The sequence below is a fragment of the Cinclus cinclus genome, chromosome 7 (genome assembly GCF_963662255.1).
Source record: "Cinclus cinclus chromosome 7, bCinCin1.1, whole genome shotgun sequence".
NCBI lineage: Eukaryota > Metazoa > Chordata > Aves > Passeriformes > Cinclidae > Cinclus > Cinclus cinclus.
The window spans coordinates 6890457-6915048 of record NC_085052.1 but is presented as its reverse complement, the minus strand read 5'-3'; the positions used below and the strand labels follow the sequence as shown (position 1 = coordinate 6915048).

At 40.8% G+C, this 24592-nt stretch overlaps 1 protein-coding gene across 1 annotated transcript in view; it reads right to left on the bottom strand.

The window, feature by feature from the left end:
* GFRA1 (GDNF family receptor alpha 1) overlaps positions 1-18323 on the bottom strand; it is a 136678-nt gene extending 118355 nt beyond the window's left edge. Inside the window, exons 1-5 of the mRNA XM_062496275.1 lie at positions 18267-18323; position 13690; positions 13433-13503; positions 12068-12370; positions 10187-10270 (exon numbers count right to left, since the gene is read on the bottom strand). Coding sequence (XP_062352259.1) covers positions 10187-10270; positions 12068-12370; positions 13433-13472 — 427 coding nt within the window. The 5' untranslated portion in view covers positions 13473-13503; position 13690; positions 18267-18323. The remainder of the gene's footprint in view (positions 1-10186; positions 10271-12067; positions 12371-13432; positions 13504-13689; positions 13691-18266) is intronic.
* Between the last annotated feature and the right edge of the window lie 6269 nt (positions 18324-24592).

Below are 24592 nucleotides of genomic sequence, written 5' to 3'. Positions count from 1 at the left end.
TCACACATCAGCAGCCTTGGGGAATGTTTGCTTAGAAACACACACAGTTTGACCTCTCAGAGGATCAAATCAGTTTACTTCATCAGGTCATGAGTGTTATCAACCACTGCAAGTTTGTGTCTCTATTTCACTGTTAGGAGACTAAAATTAAGAAATAGATTACAAGAGAAAGAACTGACACCATTCCTCAGTCTATATGGGTTGATTTTAAAACCATAATTTTCATGACTTCTTTTTCCAAGAACACTATAGGCAGTTCTTACCCATGCAATCCTTTAAAGAAATCTGACAAGCAAATTCATCAATTTCTAATAGAATTTCAAATACAGTTGACACCTTGCTGTCTTCAATCATGTCTTGTTTCATAACTGTGTATGTGGAGAAAACACATGTCTGTCTGGGGCCTAATGGATAACATGATGTACATTCCTGTGGCAATAGAAAATGAACAACAATAAAAATTATAATTTACTTTGCTGTCAGGCACTGATCCAGCAGGTGTGAAGGAAAGCAAGCTGCAGGGACTGGGTTTTGATCGGGTCTTGTATTTAAATATTTTGCAGTTGAGATTTAATTGCACCTAATCTGCTCAATAAAATCATCTTCACTGTTATTAATATCCTAGACTTGTGTTATTATATAATCCCAATCTATTTTTTGATACAGACATTTTAATCTGTTGCTTAAGCATTCATTAATGCAAAGCCACTGTTGTGGAGAATACATTCCACTCTATTTGCAAGAGGCAAGAATTCTTTGGAACTACTACCAAATGCTAGTGTTGCCTTATTTAACTTTGTTTATAGTCTTACAACAACAAACATCAGCAAAACTTAATCATTAATCCTAAAAATATTCCATCTGGAAAAGATGGCTCTACAAAGTGCAGTGTCATTTGTAAACACAATGTGGTGTCATCCAAATAGTCAAATGCAATATATATGTTCATATATAACAGCTTTTGGATGGCTCCTTTCTTTCCTGTTTCATTTCTAAACCTGAATAAATAATCTGCATGCCAACTAACCTAAACGATGAGTTATTTCCCATTTCAAGAATCCTGAGATGCTCAATTATCTCACACAACCACCAGCCATCAACTGTACTTAATTGCCTGTACGTTTCAAGTCCACTGCATGTTTATTTATATCACTTGCACGACACACTAGATGTTTTATGAGACCAGAATAAGATGAGATATGTCACAGTCTAATGCTTATGGATATGACAGGAACTGTATTTGCTTTTTTAAATCATAATTTTTCAAGGAAATATAAGTAAATTAAATATCAGTCTCTTATCTTCTCCACACCCTGCAGCTCCCAGTGATTTCTTAACCCATAGGACATATTTGAACAAATATGACCAAGGAAAGAATATGAAGTTCTTACAAATTTTATGAAAAGCCACAGTTTTAGACCGAAGTAGACCTGACAAGGCAGGCGTGCCTCTAGCTCTGAGCCATTCCAAGGGGGAGAGGGGACCCACGGTCCTTCAGCACAGGTGTAACACCCAGCCACCTGCAGCACCTGCTGCCCTGCAGAGCTGAGATGTGGGATGGAACTAAGGACCAGGGAAGGGACAAAGGAACACGTGGAGAGGAGACAGGATGGAGGGGATCCTCCAGGAGATGGAGGACTCTGGTAGGAAATAAGGCTCTGTCACTTCCACCACTCAGGAACAATTCCTTTTATCAAACAAACCGTGTCTCAAACACTTTACAGAGAGGATGAGAGAATGATTTGGAGAATGCTGAGAAAAGCCTAGTTTAACACAAATTTGCAGCAACACAGAAGGTGTTGCTTCACCAGAGGTCCTGGATGAGGGAGGACAGGGAAGCATTGGGGAAATGAAGAACAGGAGAGCAGGGTGGAAAACAAAGACATCAGAGAGGAGAGTGAAGATAAGCATGTCAAAAAAGGAATGGGAAAAAGTGCAGCCAGATTTCTGAGGAGTGGCAGAACTGGAAGACAGAGCCACTCCATGATGCAGTAACAGAGAAAATACCCCTGGAACCCTGCAGCTGGAAGGGATTTGGTGTGGGAGATACACAGAGAGAAGAAAGTCAACAGTCAAAGAGGGGAAGGCAGTATATGGAAAAGGTACATCAAGGCAGGAATGAGCTGGGATTCTCAGCTCAGGGGATCAGCAGTGCTTAACATGAGCCTGACTGACTGCCAGGGCTAAACCCAAAAAACACCTGCAATGGGATGGAGGCTGTGGGACTGGGGAGCAGGAAGAATCCTTGTGCTGTCTCCAGTGGAGGAGGAACAAGGAAACAGCCATTTCTGGGTTTGCTAAACTGAGCTTTAGTACTGAATTTAGGGTGCAGAATTTAAAAGGAAGAGCATGGAAGTTTTTAATACTTCTGAACCTCATCAGCTGCATGACAAAACATTAATGGGAAGATGCATTTTATGGACACCAGAAAGTCATAAAATCACATAACCATTGAATGCAGAAATTCATCTTTATTTATGGGTTTCTACTCAAATTGTTTGATACCTTCAAGTCTCATCATTTCTGCAACTTTCTATGCAGCAAGAGCTATCTCTATGCCATTACACTTTGTGTCATGCCTCTCTCATGTTAAATTTCAAGCTGAGTGCAGATTGTACAGGACAATAGCCTGACACTTAGAAAAACTGTCAAAGCATCATAGTAACTAAAGAACTGTTCCAAAAATAACTGTGGTAATGCTCTAACTATACCGACAGCATTACTGCTGCATTAGTTTCATCCATGGAAAATGTAAGAAATAATCCAATCTACCAAAACTAATATAAATTACAGAATTACATTTCGTAAACAAAACCAGTCACATTTCTAAAAATCAAAGCTGTAAACACATTCCTTTCCAAGGTTAAAACAATATAATGTGCATCTTAAAATAAGAAATGTTAGATCAGAAATAAGTATCTGCCTTGCAATCCAGAAATCATTATTTCATCACACACAAGTATTTTACTCGTAGCATTTTTAACATTCTGTCACCTCCTGACAGCTAGCACTGGCTTCTCCAAGACTGTGAAAGATATTCCTGAGAGTCAAATATAAATAGGGTTATTACAAAACAACAACAACAACAACAACAAAAAGTTTAAAAATATCTTAAAATGTAATGAGCCAGCATGTAGAAAGCCTGCCATAAACTGCACCTTGCTGTGCTGTCAAGAGACAGAAATCTGCAGGATGCTGTTCTTTTGGTTGCACCAGGGAAAACTGCTCTCACAGAAGGCATTTTGGAAGCCCTGCAAGGAAGGCTGCCATAGAAATCTGCCTACTCAATGCAGTCCTCTCTTCTGCACAGCCCTCACAGCACCTTTACCACTGAACCAGTGACAGCAGTGTGCTCACCACATGAACCAAGCAGCTTTTGCTCGCTCTCAGCACGCCTCCAGTTCCTCCATCAGCAGGCTCAGTGTGTCCCACCACTCATCTGAGACACAGCAGTCTGCAGACATCTGGCAAAACAGGGAACCCAGCCAGTTCTGCATGTCTGGGGTCCCCAGAAGCCCATGCGTGTTCCTGCTCACCACATCCCTGGAATGGTGCTGCCTCTCCCAACAGAAAACCTGATTCTGCTTCCCTCCTCAGTGACCTGGTAATCCTACCAACACCACTGCCAGTTCCTCTGTCCTTTGCTCCTCTTTCAAAGAAACTCAGCAAACCATAAAGCTGCCCTGTAATGGGAAACAAGAATACACGGTTTGCTGCACAAATGGATATTATATATTTGTTCATTTAATGTCTGACACACCACACCATAATTGAAGCTTTCCTGCAAAGACACAGATTAAGGGATGCCAGTTCCATTTTCCAAGGATGTTACTCTAGAAAAGATGTGGTCCACTGCATACATTATTTTTGGTAATAAAGTAGCTACTTTATTACCAAATGGTCATGCTTTTTCAACCAGCTATGTCCCAACACTTCCCTTTTAGGCTTCAGGAAAATACTGCCCAACTCTGCATTTCCTTCAAGACTTTTAACTATTCTCTTACTACTCTTGGCATTAAAGAAGAAGCTGAATATTCATACGTAAATGCTTTGTGTTGCATCATCAGGTACTTCCTCCTTCCATGGAATGGATTTCATCTTATGTCCCACGTTGAAACAGGCTGACAAAGCCTGCCTAGACTACTGGGACAAGCAGAAACATAACATTTGCACAAAGCTGTGCATTTTAAATACCTGAGGAACAAAGACCTTATTGTCTGTTTTATCTTCAGCTTTTCAAATAGGTTCCAATAATCTTACCAAGGAAAGCAACAAGGACTAAACTGAGAGTATTTACATATTCCTATTTTCAAGGCCCACTGGAGGTAAAGTGTGTAGGCACTGCCTTTATAGGCCAGTCAATCAGTTACCCCAGCATGGCACTTAATTCCCCTCTCATAATCAGATCTACCTTCAAGAAATGCAGAAAACAGGATATTCAAAGAGCTCCTGCAAGCCAACAGCTACCAAAGTGATTTTTTTTTGTGTGAAGTCCAATCTGATTATAAAAACGCAGAAGTGGAAATCAGTAACTGGTATCTCTGCACCCTCGATAACTTGTTATCTGCTTGGAACCCAGCCTAGTTGTCTCTGCAAATAAAATCTGCACTCAAAAATGCTAAAGAACAAACATTGTACATGCTTAGATTTATTTTTGTCGAACTATTTTCATTTTGTTAAAAGCATCTAAAATAGGTGCCTGGTTTGTCTGTCTGTTTGTCTTCTTCTAACAGGACAAAAATTCTCACTGGGCAAAGATAGTTAGCCTGGATTTGTGTAAAACCAGTTCTAAATATTGGTTCAAGGGCTATTATTTTAATGTATTACCTTATAAAGAAAAAATATAGTTTTACATGTGACAATCCAATGTAGGCTAAACATTTTTACTTTTCTCTTATCAAAAAGCTTGACCTCACATCAGAAAACCAGAACTAAGCAAAAAAAAAAAAAAAAAAAAAAAAAAAGTAAAATTACAACAGGAAAAAGAAGAAATGAGGAGAAGAAGAAATAAGAACAAGAGGAAATAAGAAGATTTTGGTATGTTATGTCTACTTTAGTGGGAACAGAATCTGACTGCAAGACTCCTTTTAACCTAAAAAGAACTGGTATATTGCTTATGAACTCAGGTGTACGTACAAGGTAACTAACATGAACTACTTCAGCTTTTTTGACTAAGCAGCAATGATATGGGAGTAAGAGCTAATAAAAGCATTGCAAAGAGTAGACAGAAATCAACATTTTTAATGTTTTTTAAAATTAAACTGCCTTTGTAGAAAAGTGGCATCTCAAACAATCTTACAGAAATTTCATAAAAAGACAGTGTTAAATTAGAAAAATATGTGGCATTTGAAATACATGTAGATTTAGGAACAGAAACAGGATTACAGGCCTCAGGCAACAGGAATTGGAGATGTCATACAGTATTAATTCATGGGAGAAGCCACTAAATGACATGCCACAAACCCCAAAAGGAAAAAGCAGTGAATCTCTTGGCTAGGAGAGATCTTTTAACTTATCTTTTTGATAAACAGTCTAAAATAGTCCATACATGGATTCAACAAATGAAAAGTCACTTAAGAGGTGAGAAAAGAGAAGTAAATAATTAAGTGTCAGGAACTCATTACACAGAACACAGCTCTTACATCAGAGAATAACAAAAATGAATAGAGAAACATTCCATTCTTGATTAAAGGAATTTTGGGGGTTAGGAAAGTTTTGGGGAAATTAATTCACTATGACACAGGTTCCTAATTCTACAGAATAGCAGGAAGGATGAGGAAGGAAGTATGAGGAGAAGCACACGGACAAGGAAGCTCTGCATCTCTGAATCCTGGGAATTCAAACTGAAAACCCCTCAACCTTCCTCCCCCACCTTTGCTGATGGCAACTTTTCCAAAGAAACACCAGCAGCTCATCCTCAGTGATGTCTCTACCCTGTCCATGAGAAGAATATAATGGGGAGGGGGAAAAATAAGTGCCATCAATACACAAAGCAGATTTTATACTGGGGAGAGGGAATTACTACCTTATAAAAGTCTATCACATCCTCAAGTAAGTGTTTTGCACACTGGATTAATTCTTTCTTCATAATCAACCCAGTTATTTATGAATAAATTATACAAGATGCTTACAAGACTTAGAAAAACTCAAAGGAAGGTAGGAAAACTACTGATCAACCTATTCTCCTTCTGAGCAAGGGAGAGATCCTAGAGGATCCTAGATCCCAGAGCCATCCTCATGAATCCTACAGAAAGTGTAACAGCCATCAGCACACACACACTCACTCCTGAGTTCCAGCACTGCTGACTTTTTAGTCTCATCTTTTTACATACAATAAAAAGCCACCTTACTGACCATAACTGTTTCTGTTTGCACTTACAGCTCATTCAGTGGGCAAATCAAAGCTGGTAACCTCATGTGCTGTGCTCTAACATGGAATGATACACTCCACTAACTACCCAATGTGCTGTGCTGTCTACTGAATTCTTGGTTTTAACTTAAAAGTTTACTATAATAAATATAAAATACACCTTTTTCTAAATATAAGCTTCCATATACCTTCTACCACAAAAGATTCCCAGAGTTTTTAGATCAGATCTCATTCTCCCATAAGAACAGCAGAATCAGGGAACGCTCCCTTTGACATTCAATCATATGAGACAATTATACAATAATTTCTCTGATTTTTTAATGATACAAAAGGCACTTTGCAAAAACACTTTATTACACTAAGAAATAATGGCAAAATAATTAACTTCTACCAGGCCTGTGCTTTAGCAACTTGAAACAATGCCTAACTAAGCAGCATGTAACCAACCATATCTCCACAGACTAACAGCAAACCCTCTATGTTTTAACAAATGTCCTGATTTGTGTAGCCTGTTCTTTTAAGATTATTTCTTAATATAATGGATGTAGAAGAAAGAAGATTCACAAAGCTTAACAATGGGATAATAAGCCTATGAATAACTAGGCAACTTAGAAGTGAATCCATGGGAGGAAAGGATTTTGTCACACTAAATGCATTGATCTAAATAGCCAACTCTTTTTAACACTGAGTATTCTATCTACACCACTTCACAGACATGGCTTAAGGCATTTTATTCAGATGAAGTGGCTCACCCTTTTCTGTTGAAATGAATGAGACACTTCAGAAACATTACTTTGTTAAGTATTTCTATGGGTATGTGCAGCTAAATTTTTTCTGCAAGATATTTTCTTGCAAGGTGCCCAAGACGACCACTATACTGTATCAGTTAATACCAAAATAATAACATAACTTCAAGTTGCAAAGCTCAATGTCAACTACAATACAAAAAGAGGCAAACCATTCTCCAGGTAGTAAAAAGCCACAGATAGCTTTAAGAAGTTACTAATTCATGCATCTCTCCTTAATGTAGTGTGAAACTCATTTCTGAAATCAAATTAACAGATTTTGCATTTACTGTTGCTGTGACAGAAGTCAATGGCCTTAAAATGTTTTCACCTTTCAAAAGTTCTAAAGGTTCAAGCAAAAATGTCTGCTTAAGGAAAGTCTTCACATCATAATAACTAACCCAAATCTGTTACCCTCCAAAACAAACAAGTCTTCAGCAACTTGAAGAGCTGCTTAACAGGAAGAAATTCACACCCCTGAGGCAGAAGTACCACATCTTACATACTAGTTATAAAAAATTTTCAAACCTAGATATACCCAAAACAAAAAACAAGATATGCCGATTCTTTAAACTGGGAAAACTCAAAACTTAGTAACAGGTTTAGCAATATATTCCTGATTTTTGTTCTAAATCAACATATTGATGGTTGAATTAAAGAGAATGTGACATCCTGTCTCCATAGGGGAAGCAATTTTGAACATCTATCAGGATAGAATTACATCAACTTTAACCGGTTTTAAAAACTGTCCTTCATTTGTCAGGCTTATGTACACTGCAAAAGACTTATCTGACACAAAACAGTCATCTCAGACAATGATCTCCCCTTTTACATACCACAAAAGAAAACTACTGTGATTTTCTACACTACCACAAAAAATAAATACAAAAAGTGGCAAAGGCATTACACTTGATACATACCAAGTCATACAGTCCCACAGAATGGGCTTTGTGATAGGAAAGGGTTCATTGCTGCTTTTAATTACACACAAGTAACTTTACTGGGAGTGAACACTGCAGCAACATCTATAAACACAATGTCCACATTAGCAGAACACCAGTTGTGAAACCCCTGCCAACTGCTACTTGTACAGGGATTGTTCTGTTTGTTTGTTTTAATCAAATTTTACCAAGTTCTGCTACATTTTCAGAGCTCTGCAAAAAAAACCTGTAAGACTGAGGAGCTTTAAAGAACATAACATGCAATAGTAACCATGACAATAAGAAAAATGCTTTTGCTAATTTTTTTCTTTCAGCTGACTATACTTTCAAATACTGGTGTTTTTTCCACTGGATGACAACGTTTGTTTGTTGCTCACTGTGAATTCTGGGCCTCACATCTTTATAAACCTGAAGCTTCTGACCAAGGGAGTGGCAATTTGGGGTGCTCTGGTAACACGGGATGAGTTCTAACTGTGGTAGGGATAGACATCACCGGGCTGGCAACTAGATCTTACTTTATTGTTGCTCTGAATAGGTGCATGAAAATGACATTGTTAAGGTAATTATTCTACAAGTAAATGGAGAATCTAAAAAAAAAATAAAAAAGAAAATATAAAAAATAAAAAATAAACAAAAAAACCCCAGAAATACAGAATGCAGATAGGGTATTTCTCTGGAGATCACAAAATTGCTGATGTAGGTTAGAATTTGTCCCCAGGCAGGCTGATCATAAACTTTAAGAAAACAGCCTGGAACTCCTCTGCATTGATTTTGTCTTGGTTTTATATTAAGCTGGAGTTTTAAGTAATAAAAAATAAAAGAAATAAAGATTCTTCAGAGATTTATCTTTGCTCTTTACCATTTCTCCAACAGGCTTGCTCACCAAGTAGGACAATGCTTTCAAAAGATGTATGGGATAAAGATCTGAAGTCATATATTAAAAACTGACTAAAGGGACGATTTTCAAAGGCATTAAGATACCTAAAGGTGCATTAAGCACTTAAAATTTTCAAAACTGCCTGGGCATCTAACGCTTATTTAAATCACTTAGTCCTTTCTGAAAATCCCAATGGGCAGTTATCTACATTTGATGTGTCTATATGCCTTTGAAAATCTGTACCATTAAATACTTAACAACCTAAGTCCCCCTGGCTCTTAATGGGACTTTGAGTCCTAAAAAGTGTAAGTACATCTGAAAATTGGTCAAGCCACTCTATCTGGTCTTTATTGTCTTTTTCCCCTTTCTTTCTTTTAAAGAGCCATCTTCTAATGCTTATCCACAGCATGTCAGGTAAGTAGAGCTTCAGCACTCTCCAACTTACACTCTGTACTGTTCACATTTGATTTGTTTTACGTAGTTAAACAAATAAAAATCCAAAGTACAGACTGCATTCTCAAAAAAGACTTCCTGAAGGTCCTAAAGAGAAATTAAATTCCAATCTGTAACCCCAGTGAATGTCCAAAAAAAAAAAAATCACATTTTTGATCAATATGACACCCAGTGAGTATAACTTAGGCTGATAAAGAACCAACATCATTGTTTAATACCCATGCAACATATTAAAAATACCACAGGAAAGTTCTGAAAGGCAGCTACAAGAAGAAAATAGAAAAAAGGAGGAAGTTGTGAATAGGGTCTTTAAAAGGGCAGCAGTTCCAGAAAAGACAAAATTTAATTCTGAATTTTCTTTTCTTAAAAAACTGTATGAAACTATAAAGCATTCCCTTATGCAAACATTTGAAAGATGTATCTTCTGATCTCCTGTAATGTCAACAGGAGGTAACTTGCACTGACCAAATTCCCAAAAAGGAACTGATTTGTAAATTGGCAACGAAGGGAATCAGATTGCCACCTACAGGAAAATTTAGCATTTATTGTCAAGAATGACTCCAAAAGAATACAAATTGCCATTCTGCCAAGCATTCTTTCACTACAAAACCAATTAGTCTTTTCTTTTGTGCAACTGTATCATGAGCTTCCTAAATCCAGAAAGCCATTCTCATTTCTTTGTATTTATGAGTACTGCTTGAAAGTTCCATAATTCAATTACAAAATCACATGTCAGTTAAAGAATTTTAAGTCTGCTTACCTGATACAATTGGTGCTAGTCTGAATATGTCTGATAGTCTGCTGTTAACTGGCTCATAAGGGGAATCTTCAAGCAAGTCATTTCCTAAGGATAAAAAATATTTGTTTTTTTTTCTTTTACACAAGAATTTGGGATAAGAATTTTTTGTTTACTTTTACTTCATAACATGTTGAGCCCTTTAGTCCCTTTAAAAAGTTTATGTGGCTACTTCTTCTCAAAGAATTATGTATCAGAACACCTGAAAGAAGCTATTTGTTTATCCCTGTCACTAGATCTCCTCTCTCGTTCCTCCTTGGGTAAGGTCATAATTTGCAGAGACAGCCTCTGACATCACAGGGACTGTCCCACCTCGTGCCAGCAGCAGAGAAGCTGTAGCAAGGATGTTCCTCTTCATTCACCATAACAGCAGAGCTGTTTTTTACACAAGCTCGGCCAACAGCCAAAAACTAGTATCTTTGGTATGAAACATTACTAATAAGCTGCTATTGGAAGAGAAACTTTTTATGATGCAGAAAATGCCATTATTACAGTTAGAAAAAAAAACACATATGGACTCATAAAAACATATGGCTAAGTTAACCGAAATTCCCTTTCTGCTAAAGCAACGCTAAGAAAAAAAAAATTATATGGGTAGCACACTGGAGCGAGATTGCACCTTCAACTCCAAGGCCACAGCAAAACAGGACTAAAAATGATGTCTCTCATATGAGGACCGGACTGTCCTCAGTAGACTGAGAGAAATCTGCCTTAGGAATAACAGAGGAGTCCTGAGTCAATCACTGTCATGTCTCTTCGAACTGACACATCTACGTGCCGTAGGAACCCTAAACTTTGGGGTTCTTTCTGCCTCAGCATGCTCAGGGAGTACTGCTAGTAAACACAGGAAAGGAGAAAATAAACTTTTACTTTAAACAATCTTCCTTTCATATTACACTTAACTTTCAGCAAAAAGGCTAAGAAACTAGTTTCAGTGTCCTGTGGTCTTGTTGGGTGAGTCCTAATTAAGGGGTTTTACTATTATTTAGGAAAATGTATCCAAATGACTGTTTCTGCGGCTCTTTCACGTGCTGGTGCCCCTGTCTTTGACTGTGGTTTAGAAAGGTCAGCTGGGTGGCCGGGAGGAGACTCTCGCTGTGGATTTCCCAGCGCAGGAGCGGAGCCGCAGCTGTGCCGGGGGCGGGCACAGGAGAGCTGCGGGCTCAGAGCCCGGCTCAGGGACACAGGAGAGCTGCGGGCTCAGAGCCCGGCTCAGGGACACAGGAGAGCTGCGGGCTCAGAGCCCGGCTCAGGGACACAGGAGAGCTGCGGGCTCAGAGCCCGGCTCAGGGACACAGGAGAGCTGCGGGCTCAGAGCCCGGCTCAGGGACACAGGAGAGCTGCGGGCTCAGAGCCCGGCTCAGGGACACAGGAGAGCTGCGGGCTCAGAGCCCGGCTCAGGGACACAGGAGAGCTGCGGGCTCAGAGCCCGGCTCAGGGACACAGGAGAGCTGCGGGCTCAGAGCCCGGCTCAGAGCCCGGCTCAGGGGCACAGGAGAGCTGCGGGCTCAGAGCCCGGCTCAGGGTCAGAGCCCGGCTCAGAGCCCGGCTCAGGGGCACAGGAGAGCTGCGGGCTCAGAGCCCGGCTCAGGGGCACAGGAGAGCTGCGGGCTCAGAGCCTGGCCCAGGGGCACAGCCCGGCTCAGGGGCACAGGAGAGCTGCGGGCTCAGAGCCTGGCCCAGGGGCACAGCCCGGCTCAGGGGCACAGGAGAGCTGCGGGCTCAGAGCCCGGCTCAGGGGCACAGCCCGGCTCAGGGGCACAGCCCGGCTCAGGGGCACAGCCCGGCTCAGGGGCAGCCGCAAACGCGCACCCGGCGCTGGGGGATCTGCGCTTCGCCACGTACCCTGCAAGCTCTGGTACATGCTCCAGTAAATGCGCAGGCAGTTCTTCTCCTTCTTCATGCCCCTCTTGCAGCGACAATTGTACAGCGATTTCTGCTTGAGAGCTTCCATGGCGCTTCTGCATTCGTCCTTCGCCTCCAGGCCCGTGGCCCGGCTGAAGTTGCTCTCTTTGCCGGCTACACACTGCCTCAGTGTCCTGAATTTAGTACTACAGCTCTGCTCCTTCAGACACTGATCGCTGGCTTTCACGCAGTCCAGGCGCTCCCCTCCAGGCAGCCCGCTCACTTCTGCAGACAAAAGTACATCTATGGAGAGGAGACACAAACCAACACGCGCTCTCGGAGCGAGCAGGGCGGGTTCCACCCGAGCCCAGAGCAGCACCTGGGCAGCGCAGGCAGCGAGCCCCAGGGGCAGCACCTTGCAAACCTCCGGGCTTCATGCTACACCTTAGGAAAAAGCGCACATGGTTTCCATGGGCTTAGATCCACTTTTGGGGAGTCCAAGGAAACGGTATTTTTTAACCCTGATGGACGATTTTTGAGGAAACACAAAAAGGAAAGAACACCCAGAGGGGTTAATGTGTCTGACAAAACAAGCGTTTGTTATTCCATAGATCCTCTTTGGTGAAACAAATCAGATTTCCATTCCAGGGTTTAACTGAGGGGTTAAATATTCAGCCTCACTTTCCACAAGAGCTTTGCTGTAATTTCACTCACATCCAGGAACAACCCGCTCGGAGAGATAAGAATCCTCACGGATTGATATTAACCTGTCTTTGCGTCAGCCACTTTTTAAAGGCTGTATACATTTTTTGTTTATTCTATATGTATAAAGGTAGAATTTATTACTTCTCCCCCTCCCCACTTCTCTCCACGTATGATGCTTTTGCAGGAGAACAAAGCAAATTGTATTAACTCTTTCATCTCCATCGTGCCCCCGTCATGCTCCCTCAGACACATGCGAATGGAAACGCAAACCTCTGCTGTGGAAAGGAAACCAGTTTGGTTGCAAACCACTACCAGTCGGGCATGCTGCCAGGTTCAGGTGAAGATGTAATCCTTCAGCTGGTCTTATCATCCCCCACCCTCCTCAGGCAGCCTTATTTTATTTAAATTAAAAGTTTCCCTGTAACTTGCGAGAACCCAAATTAACAAGAGGCTAGACAGGCAAGTACCGATGTCGGTAACCTACAGAGCTTTGAACGTAGACCGGGCTAACTGATGTGAGGCAGAGCTATAAAAACTACTGGAAACTTCAGTGTTCTGCCTAAACAATAGACTGACAACCATCAACCTCCCGGTCTCATAAACCCTATGCTTTGCTTTATGAAGCGATGTGCAGACCGAAATCAGGCACCAGCAACTTACCTACTAAGGGCAAAGCGAAGTACAAGAGAACGAGAAACATCTTGCTGTCTTCGGATGGTTTCCCCAAACGACTTGATGTGTCACAACAATGATGATCAGCATGTAGATATTCCAATATCGCCGAGGTCTAAAGGCTCCAAGTTCAGATCCATTGAATTCACAGAAAAAAAAATAAAAAGCCACCAAGCAAAAAAACCCCACAACCCCCTCTCCTCTTCACCGCTACCACCACTGGCGGCAGGAGCAGCGACGCAAACGCTGAGCTTTTCCCTTAGATTTCAGGTCTGAGCAACCTGCAGGCACAAGCACCGACTCCAGTGCGGGAGCGAGAGGCGCACGCACGGGTGTGTGTGTGTCTGTGTGTGTGTGTCTGTGTGTGTGTGTCTGTGTGATGCGTGTGAGTGAGCGAGCGGCAGCGGGGCAGGAGCGCCGGTCGCCTCCTTGGGTGGGCAGCGCCAGTTCCCAGGGAGGGACCGAGAGCGCACGGGGGGCGGGAGGGGGTGCACACAGGAGACCCGCAGCGCCCGCCCGCCCCCGGCCGCGCAGCCGGGGCCAGCCGCTGCCAGCCCCCTGATAGCCCCGGGTCGCGGCTTCCTGACACCCTCCGGGGCAATTCTCCTCTCCCACCCTCCCGACCGCAACTTTATTGAAGCGCCGGGGCCGGGGCGGTGCGCGGGGCCGCGCGGAGCGGGGGTGGCCGCGCGTGCGGCGCTGCCGGCAGCCAAAGTTTGCCAGGGAAAATTGGGACGGGCGGGAGGCGCGGCCGCTCCGGTTCCGCGGAGCGGAGCGGGGCCCCCGCGGCCCCGAGAGCGGCCCCGGCGCTCGGCGGGAGCGGATCCGAGCGGGCGCCGCCGGCACCGGGCGAGCCGGGGAGAGGCGGCGGCCCCGCGGGTCTGCCCCGCTCCCCGCCCGCCCTCCGCGGGGCTCGGCGGCCGCCGCCTCCCCCTGCCGGCCCCGCCGCCCCGGGGGGGGGAAGCCCGGAGCGTCCCGCAGCGGCCCCAGGGCGGCGGGAGCGCCGCCCGTCCTTCCCCGCAGCCTCCGCGGGGCGGGCGGGCCCCGCATCCCTGCAGTGCGCGGGGCGGTCCAGCCCTCGGCCGGGGCCGAGCGCAGTGCATCGGCTTCTTCTCGGCTCCTGAATAAACAAAGCGAACATATGTCCCGTATTCGTGACAGATGGTTCAAACAGAGAACTATTTAGTGGTTTTCCCACAGTTGCTACTATGTACCACTCCCCCGAAACCCAACAAAATGCAATTATCCTAAAATAGCATCAGCTTCCAGATTTCCTGATTTTCATATGCGGAAAATTTGATTCAGGTGTTTTTATGTTCTGGTTGCAACCAAATGTGTTGCTTTTGGTTTATTTTCTTTTTCTATTTTTAAAAGAAGTAAGCATATATGTTCCTTGGGAGTTTTGTCAACAAGCTATTTGGCCCATTTGACTCGAGGAATTTGCTTCTCCTTGCAATAAATTTTGCCTAAAGGAGTTTGAGTTGCCTCATGAGATGGGAGATGATCAGGCTGGCCACTTTTATAGCAAAAACTGGATGGCAGATGGAGCTAAACTGTTGTAAGGTACTTCAAAACACTTATTTAAAAGCTTAGCATATGCCAGGATATACGGAGAGTACAACATTCATAGAACCCAAATGGAAAGGGCTTTTTTTTGTTTGCTTTGCTGTTAGGGTTTATTTTCCCCTCCTTGCCACTTTTTCTTAACAGATGGATTTGCATTTCTACCAGAAAAAGAACCCCAACACCCATGACCCACAACAAAAATACACAAAAATCCAACAGAGTCTGAAAAAAACTGTGTGAAGTATTGGTTCTCTCTGTAAAATTGCAATAGCGATATCAATTTCAAACTGATTAAGTCATAAGTTTTGTGGTTTGGTTGTTTAATGTGAAGAAGCATATACTGTTATAAGGTCACGAAGTCTATTATCTGCTGCACGTACAAGGATGTAATTGGAGGAACAAAGACAATGACCAGATTTCTGGAGTGTTTCGGGATAATTAGAAGGTGCTAAGTTGGTGATAGCATTGACGATTCAAGACATCTTCAGCTTTTCAAATAGCTGGTATTTAATGAAACAAGTTGGTCTTGCAAACACTTCAATAGAAATTGAGCTGGGGATATAGACAGATGATTACTTCTTCTCTGGTAATTTTGACATCATTATGGCACACGATAAGCTCTGTATAGAAGTTATCTGTGTATCTAACACAAAGGTAGCATAATTTTCCTGTCATCTAGAAGCCTAAGTCAAGAATAGCTACAACATTCACAGCAGAGGATAGCAGCTGAAAATCAGACTGAAATCCAGGCCTCTTTTTACAAAACCTTTCATGCATTAATGTCCTGAATACATACACACATACATACACACATACATAGACACAAACATACACACAAACATACACACAAACATACACACAAGTTATTTGGCATTTTAAAAATTAACACGTTGTCAATTTCTACATTAATAACTACTTTTGCTGCTATAAAACACAGTTTTTGTGGGGAGCTTACTGTTACAGTTTAAGTGTTAAAAGTTGAATAAAATGTCACTGACAGTTCAGAAATAATAAAACAGCTGGAAAACATGCAACCAAAAAATCTGAATACTATCTAAACACTCCTCTTGCCAGTATTTTGACTCATCTCTGGAAAACTACCACCCAAAGTGAAAAAAGGTTAAAAGGTTTTAATTGAAAAGTTTAAAATGTAACCATGTTTGGAAGTCAAGACTCAAGAAGAAAGTCCATGCTACATGCAGTTGCTCAGAATATCCAGCTGCTGCACACTCTTTACCAGGACAGTAGATGGGAGACAGCTCCTTATGAACCACAAGGATATTTTTCCATAGTAGAAATTACCTTTTCCCCCCTTTTTCTCTTTCATAGATGGAATTATTTATAATTTTCTGTTGCAGACAAAACCCCATAAGCCACTCTGTCCCTGGAGTCATAATCCTTTGCATCTTTACATGGTGTTTTCCAGCTGTCTTTTACTTGCCCTGGGGTAAAATGAAGTCATTTAATGTTTTGCTGTTGACTTCAGTCAAAGCAAGGTCTGCCTTACAATTTGTATCTGTCAATCAGCCAACTCACTAGTCTCTACATATAAAAGAAAAATTAAAGAATAAGCCACAAAGAAATATTTAATGCAAATATTTTAAAGATATTTAAGCTTTTTTGAATATTCTGTTGGTCAAGTTTTCTAAAAAGTTTCAGAACAATTAATATAACAAATATAAGGTGCAGCTGGCAAGGACAAATAATTCATTGCAGGAAGGATGACAATACAATCACCACTGGATTATTGTTTAAAGGCCTTTGCAGTATAGATAATGTGGAAGGCAGAACCAACTACTTCAAGCTACTTGCTGCCAGCACTAATTGCCAGTATTTCAGTCTTTATGTAGTTGTAGTTACTGGTTTCCTTCTAGTTGGAAGCTGTTATACAACAGCTGGTTTTCTTTCATTGGAAACTTTTCACAAAGAAAAGACAAAGTAATGTGGATAGTGGTGTTATTCGATACTAAAACTTGAGTAAAATTAGTGCTTCAAACCCCTTTTCTTTCCAAGCAGGTTGGGGTAAGTGTAACCCCTAGCACTGGGAAGCTTTAAGCTTCCTCTCACTTTGCAGCCTGGGCCCAAATGCTCAGAATGCAGCAACAGCACCAAGTGACAGCAGCCTGTGTCCATCCAGGCCACCTGCCCCTTGAGGCCAGGCATACACTGTGAGCAAATTCAGAACTTCGCTGCATTCAGTCCTACTGATGTCCTTCTGCCTCCTCTGCACGTAAACTAATGACAGCGAACTCTTTGGAAGTGCCACATGCAGAGGTGCCTCTCTCAGAGGTAGTAGGTAGTGGATATTGTTTTGTAGCCAGTTCTACTTGCCAAGGCTGGAGCACTGCGTTGGGTTGGTCTGGCTGGCAGCAGCTCAGATGACAATGTACCCTGAGCTGACAAGGAGGCTGAATTAATCCAATGCCTGGCCCAGGGTTAGCCTGCAGATTCCCTTTCCCACCTCTGCCACAGACCTCCTTTTAAAGACTGAACTCTGCAAGAAAATATTGAAGTTGGAGCCATTGAGCCCAGGGAACATTACACTGTATTATCTGCAGTGCCGCTAGGTATGTGAAAAGAAAGTATGCTGAGAATAAGAGCAGTGCCATGAACTTTAGATACAATTCTTAGGAGAGTGAAGAGGTGAAGCAAAGCTAAAGCTGAATTAATGAGTCAGATCTAGCAGGTGGGGGAGAGCAAGAAAGTGATGGGAAAAAGTCTGTGTGCCATGGGAGCACAAAAAGTAGTGTTTACACAGGAGGCTTTCTTCAATAATGAGAAAGGGAGAATAGAGAAGTTAGAGAATTACTAGGGACTGGGGGAACAGTCTGAACTGCATTTTTTGTCTTACATTTATCTGCTTACCATGAAGTCAAAGTACCTTTTGGTGGGAATAAGGCAAGAAGGATTTGCTCAAGGCATTAAAGTTTTGTAAAGGGCAGATTAAATAACAGCGCTCCAAAAATCAATTTTGAGGGGCTTATGAAGCCTTGAATGGGCTTTTGCAGCACAAAAGCAAGATTGAGTTTTTACTGAACCTGTCATTTATTTGGGTTTAGAGCTTTCAGTAAGTATCAGAAAAAACATAAAACAAAAGCAAAGTAAGCAATGAGCATTCAAACAGCAATCAAATAAAAAATATGTGGAGGTGCAATCCAGATTACTAAGTGACTTAATTGATGCAAAAGTGTAAGAAAAGAAACTTACCGTTTCACATCTGCCACCCCTACCCCCTCTCCCTGTGCTTTAATCCGACCTGGTGGTGAATTCCCACAGCTCTTCTTGGCCAGGAAGTTTTTCCTAGACTCTTGTGTCCCTGTCTTCAGCAGAGGTTATGCTGATATACTATCAAGCCACCTGGAAGGAGGAAATAAAAAAAAAAAAAAAAAAAAGGAAGAAAAAATAAAGCTACAAAATTCAGCAGAATAGATACAGAAACACCAGAAGAGAACAATGCAAGTCAGAGTTTGTCCTTAAGAAACACAACATAGTGGTTACTAAAACAAGAAAATGCTGATGGAACTGCAGTTACCCGTAAAGGTCTATATCTTATAAAAATGATTCCGTTTAACTTTAAGTAGTGATACAGAGGCATAGACTCTGATACTTGCCCAAAGTGGTAAGAAAAATGTTGTTAGGAGAGGCCAATCCCTGATTTAGGGATTGTGCTTTAAAAATGGGGTGACACCGCCCTCTAGCCGCTGGTAGGGACAGCGCAGGCTAACGTGGGAAGGGATTCCTGCCTCCACGGAAAACAAGGTGAGAATTCCATGGCACAAAAGGATCCAGCAGCACTAAGACTCGATGGGGAGCAGTTAAGCAAAAGTATAAAAGGTGACCAGAAAACGAAATATCATCTATTAAGCAGTAGTAATTCAGGTGCCCAGCGAATGCAGAGCAATACAATTCAGATGCTACAACAGCATCATTTGTAACTCCAGCTTCCAGATCAGCTGGTCAGAGGACGGTGCTTGTAAGACCAGGGTTGTGGGTTTGATCTCCATATGGACCATTCATTTAAGAGCTGACTCAGTGATGCTCCCTCCCTTCCAACTCAGAATATTCGGTCTGATTCTGTGAAATAGGCCAGCAGCATCAATCTTTAGCATACCCTGGGCATTTACAACCAATGTGATTCAAACAAGACCACAGTTTGGTTTGATAACTTGCAACCTTCCTTTTGTCTTTAAAATTTCAGTGATTACCAGCAGCCTGGTCTTCTGTAATCCATTTGATCCTGAACTACAGGACAGGAAACGATACCTTATACTACATAAAATATATTTACAATCATGAACCTCATCATTTTTACAGAAAAGCTAGAGGTAGGAAATTACATATTTTAATTGTCTATTGTTGTAAGAATATACCATCCACACTGCTTTAAAAACATAACCGCATGAGCATTTCAGACAGTTGAAATCAGATTCTTGATCTGAGAAAATCCATGTTAGAATGAGAATGGTATCTTGTATTTGCATACTGTTTCACTTACACATAGATTCATTTCCCTCCCATTTTTAATTAAAAGTGATGAAAATTCTGTGTATAGAAGGGTGTGTAAAGGTGGTGAGATTTTCTGTTCAAACATGCACAGCTCTAATGATGGGTATTCAGCTTTCACTGTTCATGCTACATACACACAGAGCAAAGCATATTAAATCGGAGAGGAACATTTTGCTTTCACTTACTGTACATATCTTCTTCTGAATTGTGGGACCAAATCTGCTCTGACACCTGCCCTGTGTAGGGAAGTCAAAAAAGATGTATGGAGGTTAAAGTAATTTTAGAATTTAGTGACCAAAGGCAAAATTATCATCAAAGATTTTCAAAGCCATATTTTCTGTACATTTGCTAGAATAGCCCTGACGAGTGAAATAAATTTTTCTCCTGATGGTATCACCAAAATTGTAATTTTTTTTGGAAGTTTCTCAAAAGGTTAGTGACTCTGTTATTGTTAATTTCTGCAATCTCTGTTTCATCAGTCTTCCTCTGAGGTAAGAAATTTTGGGGACAAAAAGTCACAAGATATTTATATTGGAGGTGAAAGGATATCAAGGAAAAATGGAAGTGGAAGAAACTAGTGCTGTGAATGCCTTGAGAATTTTACTGAGAAACCAAAACTGACTATTCTCAGCTCTATTCAGCTGCATGTCACAGTATCTGTAGGGAAGGTACAGCAATATTGGGGGGTTTATTGTTTGTTTTGTAGTTTTTCCTGTGGGGAAGGGAGGGTTTTATGCCTTGTTGGAATTTAAGGAGGGGTTGTGTGTTTTTATAAATTGCTTTTTTTGTTTGGTTTGTGGTGGATTTTTTTTTTTTATTTGGGGTGGTTGGGGAAAGGTATTTGTTGGTTTGTTTACATAATTTTAAGAATAGCTGCAAAAACTTCAGAAAAAGATTTAAAAACAGATCAGAATTTGAAGTCAGAGGTTTAGTCATAAAAGGTATTCAATAAGTATGTGATGAAAAATCAATATTCCTTGAATCAGCAACGTCTCCTTAATTAACACATGCTTTTTTAAAAATATATAGTTTAGAAAGGACCGTATGATGAGATAATTCTCCTTTAATCTAATTGCTTATCAGATGGAAACAGTGTTGAAAACTAAGACCTGTTTATTCTATTGAAATAACCCCATAATCCCATTACTTGGCTTCTCTGTTCCTGCTGCAGAATTCTGAGGGAGCAGTACACACAGCAGAGCAGTGAACATGACAGGCCACTCTGAAAGCCAGAGTCCCAACTGATGGTATTTGCAGTTTCTTCCTTTTCTGTGAACATTCATTGCATCAACTACAGCTCTGTCTGTTCAGGAAGTTTCCCTGCTTTAATCCTGGGATGCCCAGTTGAATCCACAGAACTTGTTTTAGATGGATGGAGTTACCTGCTGGTAACACCAGAAAAGGAAGCTTTTTGCATGTCTGAATCTGTCCTGCACTTTCAATGGCAGGCATAATTCATGTGAAAAACAACAATGCAGACTTTTAAACTTGATCCTGAAAGTCATTTACATGTAACTGTAATCTGAATATACCAGAGTAAAGTGTACCCTAACTCAGCAGTAGAAGTAACCACAGGTGAAGGACTCCATGCTCTGTCTGTCCCTTTGTGAGGGATATGGATGTGGAATTGCCATTTCCTCCACACCAAATCCATCCCTGAGAAACATTTCTAAAGGCCATTTCTGAACTCGGCAATGGCTGTCGACATGAGCAGTTGAGCTGCATAACTGACTTTATAAAAGGCAAAAAGACCAGGAATCTGGCCCCAAGTAAGGAAACTAAGTTTCTGATGAACTCTTTTTCATAGGAATCTCTGAGTTATTAATTTATGGAAGAAGAAAAAACTGTTTGCGGACAAAATGTTAAGATAAAATGTAAATACTTTATAGTAAATTTAAAGCTATAACAAATTACCTATACTCTCACAGTGTGACCCCTCCACGTTTCTGACTTGTTTAATTATCCAGTAGAACACTATTTATAACAAAATAATGCAAACTTGTTTAAACATGTACAATGATGGCACCTTGCCAGTATGAAATGTAAGCATGATGTTCACAGAATTGCAAAAAAAAAAAAAATACAAAGCAATTGAGATTAATATAATGGTTTCTGAATTTGATTATATTATAATCTTTTTGACTGGAGCAAGTCAGAGTTGGGGTTTATTTGTTTTTTATTTTCTCTTAAATTCTTCTAATTCTTAAAATATTTTCAATATGGAAAAAAAATTAAGCTAATAGTTGTCACTATCTGCAAGTTCCATGTCATCACCAAAACAATGCTATTTCCTTGATTTTTGAATTTTCCCTTTTTTTTGCAGAACTTCAATAAAGATCCAGTTAATATCAAAATAGTATTCTTTCTTTAATTTAAAAGAATATTATTCAACATGTTTATGTGCTTTGTGACACTTGTCCATACGCACTTTTAATCTACTGTAAACAGACTGAATTAAAGTGATATGCCAACCCTAAAGTAAAAATAGCACAAGTTTCAAAATCATTGATTTCTGACAGTGCTTGCAGGCATTAAACAATACTTTTTCAGACATTTTTCAGACATTTAAAATAGCTCGCTCTGGCACAGAGACACTGTATTGAAGAAAAGCTGAAAATGTACTGACTGCCCAGTCAATATTAATTTAAAATTGAGGTTTAGATCTTTGCTAGAAGTTAAAAAAAATTAAACTCCTTTTATCCCATGGGATATTCTCTTCTTCAACCCAAATCACCATATTCTTATCATATTTCAAGGTCCCCACACAGCACTTTTGCAGAGAAACCCAGTCTCTTGCTAATTACAATGAGCAGTGAAATATGGTACTGACTCCTTGGAGTTTGACAGAGTTTGCTTTCCATCTTGTGGGTGGACTTATAAATTCAGCTCTACTCAGGTTTCGAGCAGTGATCTTGAAAGGGAGGTGACCTAACACTTTGCTGCTCCATCTGAGGTGATGTGGGACACCAGTACAGCACACAGTAAAATCACACACAGCTAGGTGACTTCCTGCCAACAGAGGCTGGTGTCTGCTTACAGCAGGATTTCTTTGATATCAGGAAATCAAGGCTTGAAAGCACTGATGTTTGTAGCACAGTTTTCCTGTGCAATAAAAGGAGAATAAATGTTTGATGACAATAACTTAGACAAGAACAATAAAGAGGCTGGGGCATGTAGGAGAGGAGTATTATGGTATCTAATATGCTTAAAATGAAATTGCCTTCAAAAATCCTGTGTTTCTGACCAAAACTTAAGCCAACTTAAAATGACCATCCTGGTTTTGGCCATGTAGAATTAGTAGCTGTTACGGTGCTGAGTTTGAATTTAGGATGAGAATAACATTTATAACACACTGATGTTTGTTGCTGAGCAGTGCTTACACCATACAAGGAGTTTTTTTCTCCACCCCATCAGCAAGGAGGATGGGGGTGGACAAGAAGCTGGAAGGGGTCAGAGCAAGGACAGCACACCCCAGCTGACCACAGGGATATTCTGTACCATGGCTCATCATGGCCAGCGTATAAATTTGGGGAATAGCTGGCTGGGGACTGCTGCTCGGAGCAGACTGGGCAGCATTCTGTCTGTGGCAAGCAATTGTTTTTCATTTGCATCACTTGTTTTTTTGGGGGTGTTATTTCTCCCTTTTTGTTATTTTCCTTTTCATTCCAACTCATTATTCTGATTTTAGTTATTAAACTCTTCTTTTCTCGACCCACACTTTTCTTACTTTTTTACCTTTCCAATTCTCTCGTCCCACTGGGACAGGAGGACTGAGGAAGCAGCTGTGTGGTGCTTAGTTGCTGGCTGGGGTTAAACCACAACAATGACTCAACAAAAGTTTTCATCTTAAATTTAATCACACAATTTATTGCAGGGAGGAGGAGCTAATTTCAACTGGATTTATGTATCAAAGATGATAATTAAATGAGTTCAGCTTTATTTTACTTCTGCTCCAGATGGTACTCAAAAGGGACTGAGAAGCATGGGAGAAACCGTTCTGTCCATGAAGGGTTTGAATTTGGAAAGTTCTGTATTCCAGGCAAGAGCCAGATATTTTTTGCAAGGTTCCATGGCTTGTAACTCTGGACTCCTCAGAGACAACAGTACGATGAACAAAGGAAAACTAATTTGATGATTTTGCTGTTTGCATCACTACCAGACAACTAAGCCTTTGCTTAATTCACAGAAAATTGCACAAGAGATTTTGGAAGATTGGCAGGTTTAGAGACATGAATTTTCTATAGATGTCTCAGGCCATTTCTTCACTGAAAGATAACTTTCAGTGAAGATTTATATATAATAGTGATATTTATAATACCTTTATAAGATTTTAATAATTTGTTTTGAAAGATGATTTATCAAAACAAGACACAAAAAACAGATATAGGCTTGATTTGACCTGATTTATGAATCTGCTATTTTCTTTGACAAGAAATATAAGGAGAGGGACAGACTGAGTAGCAGTAGATTACACTGTCATTTAGTAACCCCTGCTTTAAAAAAGAAAAAAAAGCAAAAAATATCCCTCTTCAACTTCTCAGATTGCAAAAGATAAACCTCATCTCAGAACTGACACCACTGTAGAAGTTATGAAAAGTAAACTGCATTATTTCAAAGTACATTTATTCAGAATCCAAGAAGCCATATGGAGATAAACCAAGATTCTTGTTTTTTATTAGTAGCAAGAAAGATGTCAACCCCACCACTACAAGCATAGATGTTAATAATTCTCACTGAATTACTTAGTAGATTTTTTTATACAATTATGTCCTGTGGCCTACAGTTTGAGGAGCCATATTTGTATAAAAAGTAATCTTTAGAATTACATATTATAAACACAGTACATTTACACCCCATTTGATTGTATTCACTTAACTATGACAGGTGAGTTAGGAGCCTAATTGCCATAGGCCCCCTACACATTTAATGGGATAAATGTGACAATATGAAATAAAGTTCTTTCCAGGAAGCAGTTGTCAACCAAAACAGGAAGAAAAACAGCATGCAAGTGGATTTTATAAAGTTTGAAGAATCTCAGTCATTTAATAAGATAAGGCGTCTGTAAGTGTATTAGTG